The following is an 18,158-nucleotide window of genomic DNA, read 5'->3' as shown; positions in this document are numbered from 1 at the left end:
TGGTGAGCTTTTGTGACTGCTCGATGTCCGTCGTCCACTTTATATTTCTTTCTGTTATATTACCTAATTCTGTTGACACAGACATAAGCCAATATTAACAATATTAAATCCAATATCTTCATCTACATGGAGTCATTAAACACTCCAGTGACAGCTTCATCTTCCTCAGATGTGCCCATTTCCACTATCCAGCATCGAAATAGCCGAGCACGCTGTCTCCTGTGACAGCTCTTGTTGACCTACCCTCTCAGAGGGAGAAAACTTTTCCAGTACAAATCAGAGAGTTTGATTCTTGATCTTAATAACTGCATCACCGTCTTAACGATGAAAATAAATTGAAGCAGACTGAAAGGTCATTTAAAATATTCCATGTTTTGTCAGTGTGTTTAAAGATCTTATGCTAACTAGAACATGTGTTATTTGCCTTAGACGAAGACCTCTCCTAGTCAGATTGTGTAAGGAGACTCCCTGTATACAACAGTCTTTTTTATAGTTCTCCAAAGGTTGGTCACTGTAGACAGTCTCTACTGATGCATCACAGTATTTACAGTAAAAAAAAAAAAAGAGAAAAAATTAAAAAGTATTTACATTGTGCAACAAAGCATATGGAAAAAATGGTATTATTAGTTAGTGATCACTAGCGGGCTTGGTAGAGAGGGTGCTGATCTATGGACCCATGGAGTCTTGAGTACGATCCCTTGGTTAGGCACATGTTCAGTGTGAAGACATTGTGTCTGAAAAGGTACATGTCCTCTGGTTCATGGAAGTTGGCAGTTACTTGTGGAGAACAAAAGAACTGGTACAGAATCCAGGATCACTGGTTAGGTTAACTGTCCACCATTACATAATTGAAATACTGTTGAAAAACTGTGCTAAACCCAATAAAAACAATGGCTTAGTGTAGCATTTCGTATTTAGTTTACTTCCAAGGGCAAGACTAGACCTTAGTTAAAGTAATAATTTGTAATATTGCATAAAATGTACTTTCAGGTTTAGTTTACAGCTACACAAAGCTGTTATTTGGAAACTTAATACATTTGCAAAGATCCATGATATTCCCTAATATTGCAGTAAAGTTTTCTTTTTCTGATGTGTGAAAAATCATGATACTGAACAAAACTAAAAAGTTAGAATGTTTAGACAGGGACTGTATTAGGTGTCAAGTGTTATTGATTACAGATGTACAGGTATTCTATTGTATCTATAGTTTAAAACTGACATTAAACTAGAGCAAGCAAAAGGCATGACTGTGGCCTTAGGTGGTCTCTTTTTCAAAAGTGACCGTAAGCACAGGTTGGACTGTACTTTAAACCCCCTTGGTAGCTTAGTGGTGGAGTGCCTGCTTCCAGTGAAGGAGGTCGTGGGTTCGCTCCCTCGCCCCATTGTACCAAAGAGTTGAAAAATGGCACTCAGAAGTAAGAGGATGGTACTAGGACTGGTCAGCCTGGTGTCCGTATAATATGTCTGGGTTGGGTTTTATCGGTCTACAGAGTAATAATCCATTGAGACAACATTATAAAGTTGGACATTGCCCTCATATCACTGCTTCAAGTAGACACTGTTGTTTATACGACTGAAAAATTGTTGAAACAAACACTAAACCCAAACACACACGCGCATATAGACACTTCAGTTGTTCTGTTCTACTTTAGTTGCTTTAGACATATGTACAAGTCTGAATTGTGAAACCCTCCTTTGCAGAAAAAGAAACAGAAGAAGGATCCATTGATGATGAAGAAAGCCAGGAATGACCCAAATGCTCCTGCAATTACCAGAATACCCATGCCAGAACTGTGAGTATATTAATTACCAGAATACCCATGCCAGAACTGTGAGTACATTAATGATAGTAACTATACTTCTGCAAGTCACAGTCTGTTTTTAGGGTTAGGTCTAAGGTCAGGAAGGTAGATTGTTTGAATTAAATTTATATTAATGACTTCAAAGTAATTTCTTTTCATCTTTGAGATTTGGAGATGTTGTTTTTGTCTAATAAATTATTTTGTGTTTCTGTGGCATTTTCCAGGAAGGACAATGACAAGATGGAGAAAATCAGTGCATTCAGGGAGGCCCTGAAGAGGGTGAAAATGGGGCCAAATTCCTTACCATCAATCTGCTTCTATACATTTCATAATGCTGTGCAGGGGTATGTACTAGACTTTTTGTGAAAGTCATTTTCTTTACTTAGTAGGCTTTTGTCATTAAATTTAAACAATATCTTGGATTGTACGTACTTTATATTAACAAGAAAGAAAGAAATCTTGTTTTGCATTTTAATATTTTACAAACATTTAAGATCATTGATTAAACAAAGTTTCTATTTCAAACACTGAAGCAATCTGATTAAAATCATTTCCTCAATAACGCTACGCATTGAACACCAAATCCTCCATAGCGTTACTTGTAACAAAAGCGGAAAACTTCTTCATTCCAGGTTTGATTCCCGACGCGGACATATTTTTTTCTTGATATGGCATTCTTAAATAGTTTAGAAACAAACATTCATATTCAAATGTTCATAATATGAAATAACTTCAGTTTGAAAGAAAGATCATTTTTTATCCAAAATCTGGAGGTCAGTGCCTTTAACACGCATTTATAATTCTTATGCCAACCGCATTGAATGTTAAATGACACAATCTTTCCTGTTCATTATTTCATGAAAAATGTCCACTTGTTTAGGTTTTAGTTCTTTTATTTTCCAAAACAGTTCTGTTAGCACTCAAAGCACAAATGGGCAGCGCCATTTTGACTGTCAAGCCTACATTAATATTTACAAGAGATTTCATTGATTGAACTATAAATACCATTTTCGGAAATCCAATACGGTGCGAAAGCAGTGTAGAACTGGCCACTGTCAGATCTTCGTGTACGAGAAGATCCAGATTTTAATCAGATTGATTGTAAAGTAATTAGTATTGATAGGGGATCAATTTTGTGGTTAGGCTGATCCCAAAGAACAAAATAATGAAATTTCTGATTATTTTTTCTTCAAAATCTGAATTCATGAATTGATATCCCTTCAAAAAAGCTGTTTTTAGCAAATACGATGAAATCTATTTGTAGGAAACTAAATGATATTACAGTAGTTCCAGTTGTCTGTATTTATTAACCTTTAGCCTGCTAAATTTCTAAAATGGACTGGCCCGTCATTCAGTTTGGGCAGTACCACTTCTTATTCAAAGGGGTGTTCACTGAAAAATTACAGACTGAATAGTGAACAGTGCAGACCATGATCAGGCTGCACGGATGTGCAGGCTGATCATGGTCTGCACTGGTCGCAGAGGCAGAATTACTTGCCACCAACTGTCTGAAGGTTGAATTGGAATATTTCTGTATAAAGTATATTGTAGGCTGCACAAAATACTACATTTTGCTTAGGTGATGTTTCCATTTTTAAGGTAATAAACATGTACTGACGCTCAGCAATTTTGGAGTAATTGCATTATTTCCGAATTGGAATTTTGTAATCTTTGGCTGTTACTGTAGCGGCTTTCCGTACAAGCCGGGAAGTGTACCGATATGGCATACAGCGTATATTTAATCAAGCAGAAATTGGCGATTATGATTACGGTTCCACTGCCTTAAACAGATACTGTAGTTACTTACTGATGGTTTTTTTTCCAGTTTGACATCAGTGGAAATATCTGAGGATTCTAGTTTGATGTGTACAGGGTTTGGAGATTCAAACATTAAGGTGTGGTCTCTGACCCCAAATAAACTGAGATGTATGAAACAGGTGGAGGAGCTCGAAATCATTGATAAAGAAGCAGGTAAATGTTGAATTGTTTATATTATTTTTGTGGGTAGGTTATGAAGAATTTAGTTCTCTTTGACTGGGAGATTATGGTTGCTTACTTCAGATTACATGCTCTTTACTGCTGTCATTTTGGTAGAACATGTTCTTACAGTTGAGAAAGCCATCAAGCTGGCATGCAGAAGATGTGTGGTTCTTACAAGTAATGTAATGCAATGATGACTAGCACAATTGTGTCTTTTCCAAACAGTCGGTATATAACCTTTCTGAAAGTGCGTCTTAAGAAACATTGACTTGTGAACTCTGTTAGGAGCTACTTAGTGCACTACTGCTTGAAAAACACAGGCCTGGGATTTTTTCAGGACTGGTTCTGATTCAAGCTTCTGAGTTCCAGAATTTCCCATGATAAATCCGATGAAAAAGGATATTTCAGGCTCTAGGTTTTTGACTGAATCCCAGGCATGTAAACTAGTCTCAGGGTCTATAGTATTGTGCTTTTGCATCCATTATTAGGTCAGATTACCTGTCCAGTTCATTACTCTGTCAGCCATCAAGGGATTTAAATAATACTGTGAAATCATTTAAATTCGCTGGCATGAAATTTCGCGCAAATGTGAAAAAGGTCCATTTTGTGCGGGCTTGAATTGGCGCATTTTCAGTTTTAGAAATGAAAAAATAAAATTAAAATATATAATAGCGCGGTCTTAAATTCGCGCATCAGTCCTAGCGCGAAATACGTGAAAATTCGACCTACGCGAATAAAAATGATTTCACAGTACTTAGCACAAATGTACCCCATAATGAGATATATCATACTTAACAACCAGACTCCTAGCTCAAAGGTCAGGGTCACACTTGGAGGTTTCAAAGTTCAAAAGGAGTTTTCCTAAGGTGCTGTCAGTAACTCTACCATCCATCAAGGGACTTTTTTTTTATTACATGGCACAAATGATCCTCATACTGATACAGTTTGTCATGGTTAACTTCAGATCCACAGCTTAAAGTTCAAGGTCACACTTTATATTTGAAAATCAAACAGTCACAAGGCTGCAGTCTGAGTTTGACCTTCAATCTCAGTTTTATAACCTTGAAGTCAGATGTTTTTATCAGCATAATACATTGAAACTAACTATGAAAAGCCAACACTGTTCTTGCTGTTGAACGTGGACTGGACAGAATAAATTTTTCCTGTAGATGATGTGTTGGAGAGGATGATGGATGAGCGTACATCTGATGATACCAAACTTCTGGTTGGACATAGCGGACCTGTATACAGTGGTAGTTTCTCTCCAGACAGAAGCTACCTCACATCGAGTTCTGAAGACGGTACTGGTGAGTGTTTTATTACTGATTTTAGAATAGAACTTTTGGGCATATGTAACATGTTTAATTACATACTTTCCGGTGAATTATCAAAATATTAGAGTGAAATATTTCAGATATTTTCACTGTGAAAAATATCAAATATATTTTTCTAAAAAACTATAAAATGGGTAAAATTAGTAAGAACATAAATAGAAAGAATTTTTTTTTTTTTTTATGTGCAAGATCAAAATATCTTTCACTTACGAACCCATAATCTTACATTTTGACTCATGGCTATGCTACTCTTGAAAATATTGCATTTGATATTTCAGTTTTATACTGAAACAAACAAATATCCTCTCTTTCCTAATTTGTGGTAAATACTAAAATTTAGATACATGAATACTAGTAATACTATTGCAAAAGTTTTTAATTTCAAATTGCAGTATGTGTTTTTGTGTTGCAAATTCGGAATATTACAGAAGTCTCTCTTTGGTATTTTATAATTTTAGCAGCAGCTTAAAAAAATGATAAGAAGTTCCTACACACAAAAATTCTCATATTTGTAATTTCAGACCTATTTTTATGTAAAATCTATTCACATCCATTGAATAAATTTTACAATATATGCATAGTTGCAGGTTGTTACACAAAAAAACCATAATGATTGTGTTTCACTGAGCACTTGTATTTTCTTTCAAATTGACAACTAAGTGTACTTGTACCTTAACATTCTCTCTTTGCCTTTTCTTAAGTTTGTATTTAGGATATTGTATATAAGTATGTTTTAGATTTTTAAGTCAACATATTCAGAAGTTCTAATTACTAACTTCCTTGTCTCTTTACTTACTAGACAGGTTTTAAATTATTTTTGTACATATTTCAGTTCGTTTATGGAGTCTTCACACGTGGACAAATTTGGTGTCATACAAAGGGCATAATGCACCAGTTTGGGATGTTAAATTCAGGTGAGTGCCCTATTTATGGCTTTGAAACTAAATTTCAGGTGAGTGTTGTATTTATGGCTTTGAAGCTAAGTTTCAGACAAGTGCTCTATTTATGGCTTTGAAGCTAAAATTCAAATGAGTGCTATTTATGGCATTGAAGCTAAAATTCAGGTGAATGCCCTTTTTATGGCTTTGAAGCTAAAATTCATGTGAGTACCCTATTTATGGCTTTGAAGCTAAAATTCAGGTGAGTGCACTATTTATGGCTTAGAAGCTTAAATTCAGGTGAATGCCCTTTTTATGGCTTTGAAGCTAAAATTCATGTGAGTACCCTATTTATGGCTTTGAAGCTAAAATTCAGGTGAGTGCACTATTTATGGCTTAGAAGCTAAATTTCAGGTGAGTACCCTATTTATGGCAGTGAAGCTAAAATTCAGACAAGTGCTCTCTATTTATGGCTTTAAAGTTAAAATTCAGACAAGTGCTCTATTTATGGCTTGAAAGTCAAAATTCAAACGAGTGCTCTATTTATGGCTTTAAAGGTAAAATTCAGGTGAGTGCCCTATTTATGACTTTAAAGTTAAAATTCAGGTGAGTTCCCAATTTTTGGCTTTGAAGCTAAAATTCTGGTGAGTGCCCTATTTATCGCTTTGAAGCTAAAACTTGTTAGGTTGCTAGAGTTGGTTAGAAGTGAATGCTTGGCTAAAGAAATAAAGGTATTCATGCACACAAAGTAACATTTTGTCCTTCCCTCTGTCATTCCACCAGTCCTTAATAAGTAAAAGAAGGTTTTTATTTCTAACAGAAACTATGCCATTTTACAATATTTTCAGACTTTTAATGCATTTCTTTTCTGATTTTTCAGTCCACACGGCCATTATTTTGTGTCCGGTGGCAATGATAGAGTAGCCAGGTTGTGGACCACAGATCACTACCAGCCTGTTAGAATATTTGGAGGACACTTCTCAGATGTTGATGTGAGTTTATTGTTGTTACTATTTTTCATTGACACAGTTTAGATACTATAGTAATTTTCCAACTATAGTAGTGAAAAAGCCCCCAGATGCACTCTGGTCATTATTTCTGGGCCCTAGGTCCATATTCATCAGTGTGTAAAGTATAAAATTCTAATTTTTCATTTCGCTCTGGCATCGTTAATTAAAAGAGGCACAGATTTCAAGGAAACTTTGCAGAAATCTTCAATTTGCAACTAATTTCAGCAGTAGGAAATTGTTATAGACAAATTTACGGCAAATTGAAGTTTTTACCAGTCTTAAGTCAAAGTTTCAGACTCTAAATGTGGATGAATATGGGCTTTTGCAGAACCACTGACAAGCCAGCAGGACATCTTTCTATGCACTTGGTTTTGAAGATAGAAAAAGTAGAAACTTCACAGGTCGCTCAACACGACAAAAACGAAAATGTTGCAGGCTCAGTTTGATTGAGCCTGTTCATGGACGGTAGTGGAAATGCATGCTACCGTCCACGCCCTCTAGCCCCGGGTTGAGCAGAACTCAACATTTACACATGCTAAAAGTACAAAAAACAATTTAGAGACATTTGACATCATACCTGTGAAGGGCAAGTGGCTCAAAGACAGCAACCTTAACTACTCAGCCAAATAGGCCTCATTGCTCTGAGTTCAACAGTTGATTCCTTGATCATTTTACTCAAATTCATTTCTAAAAATGACCTTACAGCAGTACCATTTGCCAGTTTTCCACTTTAAAGTCTGTGTATGATAATCAGGCATTGTGTATACAGATGATAGATAGCAGGCCATTAGGAGCTGAACTGTTATCTATGTTAATATCTGTTTTTTTGAACATCACCTGTATTAGAGCCTGCAACTTTGAGATATTTCATATAACATTCAAATTGGTAACTGTTACTGATTGCACATATTTCGTCACTCTAAGGAATTATCCCATTAATTCTGTAATGACAGAGGGTTATAACATGGTGTTGTTTTCCTGACTGGATGACCATGTGTTGCCAGATGTCTTGTATACTTTAATTTACCATTGTACTTTGTTCGCTTGAGGGGACAAGCAAAATTTATTCAAGTTCAAGTTCAAAAAATATACATTATGTTGGTATTTCGCTGGAACCTGACGATGAGTTGGAGCAAAGGGTTGTGTTCTAATTATCCGAGTTCGAGTGAAAAAAGTTTGACTGCAGTTGTTAAAGTTTTCCTCATACAAATTACAGAGTGTACAGTTTCATCCCAATGGTAACTATGTGGCCACGGGATCCAGTGATAGAGCTGTGAGGATATTTGATGTACTAAATGGCGGATGTGTTAGAACTCTCACAGGACATAAGGTAATTATTGATACATGTTGCTATGGTAACTAGAGATCTGTGTCCAGAAACACAGCTGTGAGGATATTTGATGTACTAAATGGCGGATGTGTTAGAACACTCACAGGACATAAGGTAATTATTGATACATGTTGCTATGGTAACTAGAGATCTGTGTCCAGAAACACAGCTGTGAGGATATTTGATGTACTAAATGGCGGATGTGTTAGAACACTCACAGGACATAAGGTAATTATTGATACATGTTGCTGTGGTAACTAAAGATCTGTGTCCAGAAACACAGCTGTGAGGATATTTGATGTACTAAATGGCGGATGTGTTAGAACACTCACAGGACATAAGGTAATTATTGATACATGTTGCTATGGTAACTAGAGATCTGTGTCCAGTAACAGAGCTGTGAGGATATTTGATGTACTAAATGGCGGATGTGTTAGAACACTCACAGGACATAAGGTAATTATTGATACATGTTGCTGTGGTAACTAAAGATCTGTGTCCAGAAACACAGCTGTGAGGATATTTGATGTACTAAATGGCGGATGTGTTAGAACACTCACAGGACATAAGGTAATTATTGATACATGTTGCTATGGTAACTTTGAGTTCTGTATCCAGTAACAGAGCTGTGAGGATATTTGATGTACAATATTGAAACTCACTGGACATAGGTTAATGGTATTAAATCTGTTATAAACAGAAATATTTTGATGCAAAAAGCAGCATTTTACACAATTCTCTCTCCAATTGGGATAGTTACATGGAATTTTCTCCAAATTCATTCCCTGTCGTGAAACTATCTACAGCTGTTGCATTAAGATGAATCATTATAACTTCAGAGCAGAGCATTTTCGAGGTCTTAATTTCTTATTTCTTTGGTAGCACTTGTTTACATAATTATATCACATTGTCATACTAGACATACATATTTTACCAGAGCTTGCCAATGGAAAGGTTGACATTTAACCCTTATTATGCTGGACACAATTGATTCTGCCTTTGTGACCAGTGTAAATCATGATCAGCTTGCACATTCATGCAGTCTGATCAAGATCTGCACTGTTTGCCATTCAGTCAGTATCTTTTTGGTATGCACCCCTCGTAACAGTTAATGGTAATGTCCAAATTGAAAGAGGGTAAGGGTTTAATCTATGAATGAATACGTAAATTCATACGCTACTATAGTAACATAGTGCGTAAAAGAAAAGCGTTTGTTTTACTTAATTTCTTTATATTGATTTAAGAAAATGGCTTAAAAAAGAATCTATAACTAGTTGAATGTGCGAATGGAAATTTCTGGCTCTCTAGTAACTGTTTTGCGGTAACGCAGCAGAGCCTTGTTACCATCTAAAACAGTTACAAGAGAGCCAGATATTTCCATTGGCACCTTCAACCAGTGAAAGATTCTTATCACGGTTCATTTAAATATGAAATAAAATGTAAATGTACACTGGTTGTGTTTCATGTGTGAATAGAGGTGTATCTTTGTAAATCTGATTCAAAATTACCAAATTTTATCTTAAGTGAAAATGAGTCTGTTTCAGAATTGTGTTTCTTTACAACTGCACTGAACATGTGTTGATAATATATATTAATACTGTTGCTGTTATTGACAAATATGATGTGACACCTGATTTTGTTTTCTTTCAGGGTGCTATACATAGTCTGTGTTTTTCACCTGATGGCAGATATTTGGCATCTTCAGGTACGCTGTTACAATTTTCAAAATTTAAACCCCAACAAAACGAAGTTTGGATGAGTATATAGGAGTGAGCTTGTCAGTCTGTTTGTCAGTCCAGTGGTTTTCATGGTTTCCAGACAATTACTCAAGAATGGCTTGATAGATTTACATAATCTTTGGTTTTGTACACAGATGTTACATCATAAAATATAGGTCAGGTTTGACTTTGAGGTCAGTAGGTCAAGTATCAAGTTCACAAGGACTCTGAACAGTTAAACGGTTTCTGAATGATAATTAAATTTTGAGAACGCTTGGGCCTAGGATCATGAAAGTTGATAGGGACTGGTCATTTCCAGTAAATGACCCCTATTGACTATAAGGCCAGTAAGTCAAAGGTCAAGTTCCATATTGTGGGGGTATGATTCGTCACTCCAGTGACAGCTCTAGTTATTTTTACAATAAAACAGCTGCATATTATATTAAATATCAAACCCAATGAAGGATTTTCATTTTCCTGTCTGAATGCAGAACTACAGTTGAACCTGCCTCAGGAGTCACCTGTATCAAGCAGCCAGTAAGCTATCTTCCCAAATTGACTTTTTGTTGTAATTTCAACTTTTGTTAAGCAGCCACTTGCTTTGAGCAGCTGTACAGGCCACATTGTATGTTTTAAAAGTTACATATTCTACTAGTAGGTCAGACTGTGTAACTTTGTTGTGATCCTTAATATCAAATTTATTCTTGTTCTCCACATGTGATATTTAACCCATATTCATGATATTGAGTGCAAGTGGGGAATGAAAGACTATAAAAGGAAAATTCTCTCACCCAAGCACTCTGTCTCACTCAAGTACCAAGGCTTACACAAGGAATTTATGTCATTCCCATCTGTTTTCCTTACATTTTCCTATGTTTTGATCACTCAAAACCACGGACCTGCGGACAACCTGAGCACTTTGCTCATACCTTTGCAACCTCACATGATTTGTGTTTTACTGTACATTGTATTTACTATCAGAATGTATTTTTGTCTGCGGAGCTATAAACAGTTTGCTAACCTCAGATATGAAATTTTTTAAATATTTTGAAAATATTTAAAAAAAAAAGAGTGAAAATAGAATATTTTCTTTTAAGATTTTATTAAAAAAAGAATCGAAGATAGGTGATATTTTTACCAAAAAGTGTCAAATGAACGGGGATATTTTATCATGGAGGGAATTATTCTATATTCAGGTAAAGAAGTAAGTTATTAGACTGAAGAAAACATACAAGTATACAGTTTTAACCTCCTCGATAGCCTAGTGGTAGAGCGTCCGTTTTGAGTGCAGGAGGTCGTGGGTTAGACCCCCAGTCACGTCATACCAAAGACTTGAAAAATGGTACCAGTAGCTCCCTTGCTTGGCGCTCAGCATTAAAAGGGAAACTGGCCTCTTCTCTCATACCCTCGTGGAGATGGATTCCATCAGGAATGAGGTGTCGAGAGTGATTAATATAAGTTGTAGAACTTCCTTCACAGTTGACCTAAAATGAATTATTATAAACTAATTATACAGTTTCAGTGCTCTTTTGCAGGTTTAGATGGTAATATATGTCTGTGGGACATCTCCAATGGAAACATGTTAGCACAGATGAGAGATCATAGTAGTACTGTGTATTCACTGTGCTTCAGTAGATGTGGAGCTGTGCTGGCTTCAGGTATATGCTTTATAATCATTTGAGCTGGTTCCTAATCATATAAGCCAGGTTCCAAGTTTATGAAGCTAAACTAGGAGACCAGTCCCAAATTTTCAGGCTTCAAGGTTCATGGAAGTCTTGCCTTTGGTTTATTTCTGGACTAAGCTCAAAATCAACTAGTTTAGAGACTTGTTTTAGAATGCTGTCTTACCAGTGGTTAATTTCTAACTTTATTTCAGAATCTGCCAGTTAGATTTTGTAACCATAAGCCTTTGAAATTTGTTAATATCATAGTAAAATATAGAAGTGTATTTTCACTGTTTTGTGGTCAAATATCAAGTCAGAGTAAGATTTATTTCTAAAATATGGCAGTAGAAACAGCACATAATGTTTTTGTTTGTGATTTTTTGCCTTGTAATATTAGCTTGCTTGTAAATTCGAGACAGTGAAGCACATTTTTGCTAATTTCTAACATTTAGTTGAGAGAGTAAAATAAATACAATGATATAAAGAATTATTAAATTTTGTTGAAATTTTGGTATCATATTTACAAGTAAGTGTTAGAAGTTGGGAAAAAATCTGCAAGGCATTGTTGTCACTTGATCGTCGGCATTGGTTAAATTTTTTGTTTAGGTCCACTTTCTTCCAAAAAGTATAAGAGCTAAAGCTTTGAAACTTTGCACACTTGTTTAGGATCATTTTAAGAGTAAATAGACCAAGAACCGTAACTCTAACATGCATTTTATTAGAATTACAGCCCTTTTTGTATTTAGAAAACTTTAATTTCTTGGTTAAAATTTTTGATTACGTCCATTTTACTTCGATACTGTAAGAACATTACCTTTAAATCTCTGCAGGCTTTACAATCATAAGGTTAGTAAGTAGGCAAAGGGCCGTAAGTCTGATACACTTTTTGTTTGAATTATGGTCCTTTGTATACTTAGAAAATTTGCTTTTCTTCGTATCTAGGTCCATTTTTCTTGAATTCTGTAAGAGCTTTGAAACTTCGTACACTTGTTTATTATCATTACTTACTGAATAGGTGAAGAGCCATAACTCTCTCTTGCATTTTGTCAGAATTATTGGCCGTTTTAATTTAGAAAATTAGTATTAATTGGTTGTTTTTTGTTTAAGGTCACTTTTCTTGAATACTTTCTATAGCTTTGAAACGTATTACATTTTTTTTGGTCATCAATTAAGATGAGTAAGAAGGCCAAGAACCTTTACTCTTTTTCTTGCATATTGTCCAGCAGTTATTGTTTATTATCATTAGATTAGTAAATAGGTCAAGAACCACAACTCTATTGCATTTTGTCAGAATTATGGGCCTTTTTTTTTTCATAGAAAATCAGTATTTATTGATTGTTTTTTGTTTAAGTTCACTCTTGTTGAATACTTAATATAGCTTTGAATCTTCATATATTTTTTTTGTTAAACAAATGAACAAATAAATGCTTAACTTCCCTTTCAGGGTAAAAAAGGGAAAGCATTGCTCATTTCTAATTGAATTTTGTGGTATTTGCAGGTGGTTTAGATAATTGTGTCAAACTGTGGGATGTTACCAAGGTAATCAAGGAGATGGATAAAGACATGGATGCCAGCATACCAAGTTCTCTCTCTGTGTATGTACTTCTTTAGCTCATCTGAGCACAAAGTGCTCATGGTGAGCTATTGTGATCACACTGTGTCTGTTGAGCATTTGTCTGTCATCAACAATTTTGTTAAATGACATCTCCAAAACCACGAAATAAATTTTGATGAAAAATTGGCCTTGATGTTACTGGTCCTCTACCAAAGTTTTTCAAACAGTTCAAACTTTAAAAGTCTTCTTCTCTGAAGTAATATTAACTAGAGCCTTGATATTTGGCTTGTGATATCAGGGTTTGACTCTCTTACCACAATTGTTCAAATTATTGCCCTAGGACACCTCTGAGTGTGAGATGTTTATGCTATATAATTATATATCCTTTGCGCACCTGGCCAATCTTTACAGCGATTGCCTGTAACATATTGAAACGGGTAAAAAATTTGTTGCTTAAAAAATGAGCCAATCTTTACAGCGATTGCCTGTTATGTTATGAGAGGGGTACATTTTTTGAGGTTTTAAAACTGGACCGTTGATTTGACGTATTTTGAAATAAAAACGTTTAACAACGTGAAAATGAACCCGAATACCTTTTCTTTGGTTGTAGCTGTTTCTTCAGCTCAAGAGTAGATTTTCATTATAATGACTTCATTTACCGTTTAAAAGCATATAAAATAACTATATATGTTTTTCAACGATACAGTGCTCTTTCGGGTAAGAACGAAATATACGTTCTTCAACGATACAGTGCTCTTTCGGGTATTGCAAAAAGAATCCTAACTTTTGCCAAAATGCCCACAACGTTCAAATACATATTTTAGAAATAATCAGTAATGATCGATATTACCAGTATGATCGCTTTTATTGATCACTTTATCAAGGTTACCCATATATGGTCTCCAAATCTACATAAGTCTTATGTTTGTCTTATAAGGCTTTATCATGCATGATTTGAATTTAAATAGATCAGGGTTTTCTCAAGAATGCTTAAATTATGCAAATTTGTCAGTTTATTGATTTATATCGATAAAAATAGATATTTTAAATAAAGACATTCTTAACAAAATTTATTCATTATGAATTTTACAGGTAAAATATTAAAATAGTGAAAGACAATTATTTTAAGTCCGCTTTTGAGAACCATAAGTAATAGACGTTTCAATTTCAGGCATTAACAAGTAAAAAAAAAAAAAAAGTTTCAGGGTTCCAACACTGAAATGGGGTCAGGTTTTAAAAGCGTTACAGGCATTCACTGTAAAGATTGGCCCGTTTTTGAGGACTAAACAATTTTACCCGTTTCACTACGTTACCGGTGTGCAAAGGATATAAGAAACTTTGAAAACCTTCTTCTCTGAAGGCATAATACCTAGAGCCTTGATATTTATATAAACCTAACTCTGTACTTGTACCATTACGCTATACAAACACACTTAAAGACTTCTACACAGGCGAGTGCTTCAGGGTCAGTGACCCTCATTATACAAAACACAGTTGCTACGATTCTTGATTCAGTGTGTCATACATATATTCAAGGTCAAATAGTCAATGTTAGGTGAGCGACTTAAAGCCACTATGACCCTCTGTTTAAAAGAAATTAGAAAAGATAAGAGAAATAGATCAAGATGTTTTATTTTTGGAGACATGGGAATTAACTCTGCCATACATGTACATAAATACATAGTGCTGTTTCTAGAGGTAGATCAGATAAATGTGTGCAAAATAAGAAAACCAGTTCACAAACTGTGTTCTCGCTTTTTCTTAGTAATTGAAAATTTTGTAAAACGTTTGTTCAAAGTGAATTATATGTAAAGAAGATACACTGTATTGTTTACAGATAGCCAGAACTGATATACTTAAAGAACTGTGTAAGAATGAGTAAGGCTTCTGTAAGCACATGGGTATAACTGACAGTGATTGTTTCTTTTTTTTTTCAGGAATGAGAATCCTAACCTTCTGATAGGAAGCTTTGCTACCAAGGCAACACCAGTACTCTCTATACACTTTACCAGGAAGAATCTACTCCTGGCAGCAGGACCAATGAAAGTGTCATGAAATGACAGAAATTATTATAGTGTTAATTATGATTGATACAGTTATGTTCTTCTGCAGGCAGCTATGGATTTATAGATGATCACAATCTAGTATTGATATAAATATGAACACGAGAAATGTCATAAATAGAATCTGCAGTAAGCTATGGATATATAGATGAACACTCAGTGGTATTGATATACACATGAACACGAAAGGATGGCATCTGCTGTAAGCTATAACAAAGTGGTATTGATATAAACATGAAAACAAAAGATTTTATAAAAGATAGCATCTGCTCTAAGCTATGAATATATAGATGAACACAAACTAAGTAGATTCTGTGGATATAAACATGAAGATGAGGGATGTCTTTAACATCATCTGTAGAAAGCTACAGATTCAGGGAAATTTGAAAAAGATAGACAAGCAGTGTTGATAAGTTAGTTATTGCGGTATTTGGAAGTGGCATTGAGAGAGTCAATTGAAACTTGCTATATATTTTGCTACCAAAATCTTGAATTTTGACTAAGTTCTGAAAATACAGTAACAGAGATAAAACTTCTGAAATTTCTGGAAGATAGCCAAAATATTCGCATTTACGGATTTGCCTTTAGGTACAGCAACCTGAATGGCAGGACCCTGAGTTGTGAAGAATATGGCATACATTACCTTCTTGACACTCATGGTCCTCTTTGCAATGCATGGTCTTTTGCCAGACTTTTTGCCCATATTTTGTTCTGAATCTTTCGTTTGGGCTCAAAAAAGTGAACCAATGTCTCGTCACCAGTGACAGCATTTGCGAAAGACATTGCATTGTAATTTTGAAACTGTTTAAGCAACAGTTGTGCGCATTGCACGCGTGCCTTTTTCTGCTCATCTGTCAGCAGATGGAGAATCCATCTAGCACTGATCTTTCTCATTTTCAAATTCCGTTTCAGAATTGTATGAGCTGCTCCTAATGAGATGCCAACCATACTAGCTATTTGCCTAGCGGTGTATCTTGCATCAGTAGCAACTATTTCTTTCACTCTAGCAACCATCTTGGCAGACGTTGCTGTTTTCGGCCGACGGCCATGTGGTGCATCTTCTGTTGAAACTAACCCACATTTGAATTTCTTAAACCAATGAATAACTGTCGAAAAAGACATTTCATTATGCCCATAAACAGAACATATATCATCAAAAATGTCTTTACACTCTATGCCAAGAATAAAAATGATTCTTAATATAGGACCGTATTTCAACGGTGTCAGCTGACCTTCTTCCAACCATTTTTGTATTAGTATACACGAGTAGGCAATGTTTAGCGAGCGATAAACACAGCTAAAGTGAACGGATTTTAATGGGTGTGGTATCGATGTAAAGCTAACATGTTTATCTACCCAATAATCTTAATTTCCTCGTGGTTTTCGCATTATTGAGCGAGATAACATTCTACATGCATTCATATTTGAACAATCCTCGTATTTCTTAAGGAAGACACACACTCGTAATCAAACATTTTTTTGTGCATTTGTGTGGTTTTATTTATACTACATGTATACTACATATGAATAAGAGGAAGATAATGCGTTTGAAATTATATTGCCAAGTCATGTTTTCACTGGGAGTAAAATGACTGTGCAAGGAAGAGAAAAGGGAAGCTAGCTGTAAAAGCATGGAACTGTATTTTAGGGAAGTGTAGTGCCCACTAGGGCTGGGACGATTTCAAAATTTTGAAACCGGTAAATCTTTTGTAAGAAACCGAACCAAACCGGTTAATTGGCTGCCATATTGAAAATGCTGTTTTCTTTTCTGACGACTGTATCCAGGTACTTCCAGCAGCTGATTACATTATAGGAACTTACGGACTTTATCGTTTGCAAACAGTGTGATAATTAATAAGTCATATTTTGGTGTATTTTATTTTACACATATCACAACAGGTAAATCCGAGACTACTGACTTTGTTCTATGTGTTATAGCGGGAATATACTGCGGGTCTTTGTGCTAGTCAAAGAAATGTATAAAGATAAAGTACAATTCGTGATATTTATTGTTTAAAAGCGATTAGCTATTTTGCAAAATTGAAACCGGTTTCACCTAGTAATCGTATCGGATCCAAATAACCGAGTAATCGTCCCAGTCCTAGTGTGAACTACAAAATGTATGTTTAAACTACGGTTAAAACAAAATGATATTTCAAGATGGTAAAGTCAGACTTCATTCACTCGTACGCGATGGGACCGCCAAAATTTGTTCAAGTAATCAGCAGTTTGAGCAATCGAATAATATACATGTTACAGGGATTTTACCAGGACCTGATGATGATTGAAGGGTAGTGACAGAATTATCCAAGTTCAAGCGAACAAAGTTTGACTATATAATGCCTGTCATGAATTATGATTCAGTCAGTGAGCTTAAACATCTTGTGAACATCATCTCAGCTTAAGCAGATTTGTTTTTAGGCCTAGGCTAGTATTGATTTATACATACTGGTTTTATTTGCTCAAGGTGAGATATTGTGACCCGTTATCGGTCGATGTGCGTAAGACGTCATCAGTCGTCCGTCAACATTTGTCTTGTGAACACTCTAGAGGCCACAGTTGTGACCCAATTTTTATGAAACTTAGTCAGAATGTTTGTCTTGATGATTTCTAGGTCAGTTTTGAAACTGGGTCATCTGGGGTCAAAAACTAGGTCGCCTGTTAAAATCAAAGAAAAACCTTGTGCATGCAATAGGGGCTGCATTTTTCATTTGATGTGCATGAAACTTTGTCAGAATGTTTGTCTTCATGAAATGTGAATACAACATGGGGTCAAAAACTAGGTCACCAGGCCAAATCAAAGAATGAGCTTGTTTACACTCTG

At 35.3% G+C, this 18,158-nt stretch overlaps 1 protein-coding gene across 1 annotated transcript in view; it reads left to right on the top strand.

Annotated features, from left to right (window-relative positions):
* Positions 1 to 15,518, top strand: part of LOC123539435 (transcription initiation factor TFIID subunit 5-like) — a 57,222-nt gene extending 41,704 nt beyond the window's left edge. Inside the window, exons 9-19 of the mRNA XM_045324065.2 lie at positions 1,702 to 1,793; positions 2,027 to 2,146; positions 3,628 to 3,773; positions 4,952 to 5,089; positions 5,949 to 6,030; positions 6,875 to 6,986; positions 8,221 to 8,334; positions 9,985 to 10,039; positions 11,588 to 11,710; positions 13,215 to 13,311; positions 15,209 to 15,518. Coding sequence (XP_045180000.2) covers positions 1,702 to 1,793; positions 2,027 to 2,146; positions 3,628 to 3,773; positions 4,952 to 5,089; positions 5,949 to 6,030; positions 6,875 to 6,986; positions 8,221 to 8,334; positions 9,985 to 10,039; positions 11,588 to 11,710; positions 13,215 to 13,311; positions 15,209 to 15,326 — 1,197 coding nt within the window. The 3' untranslated portion in view covers positions 15,327 to 15,518. The remainder of the gene's footprint in view (positions 1 to 1,701; positions 1,794 to 2,026; positions 2,147 to 3,627; positions 3,774 to 4,951; positions 5,090 to 5,948; positions 6,031 to 6,874; positions 6,987 to 8,220; positions 8,335 to 9,984; positions 10,040 to 11,587; positions 11,711 to 13,214; positions 13,312 to 15,208) is intronic.
* The last annotated feature ends 2,640 nt before the right edge of the window (positions 15,519 to 18,158 follow it).

This window comes from Mercenaria mercenaria, chromosome 18, assembly GCF_021730395.1.
Source record: "Mercenaria mercenaria strain notata chromosome 18, MADL_Memer_1, whole genome shotgun sequence".
NCBI lineage: Eukaryota > Metazoa > Mollusca > Bivalvia > Venerida > Veneridae > Mercenaria > Mercenaria mercenaria.
Note: the sequence above shows the minus strand (reverse complement) of the source record. Positions and strands in the feature narration are given on the sequence as shown.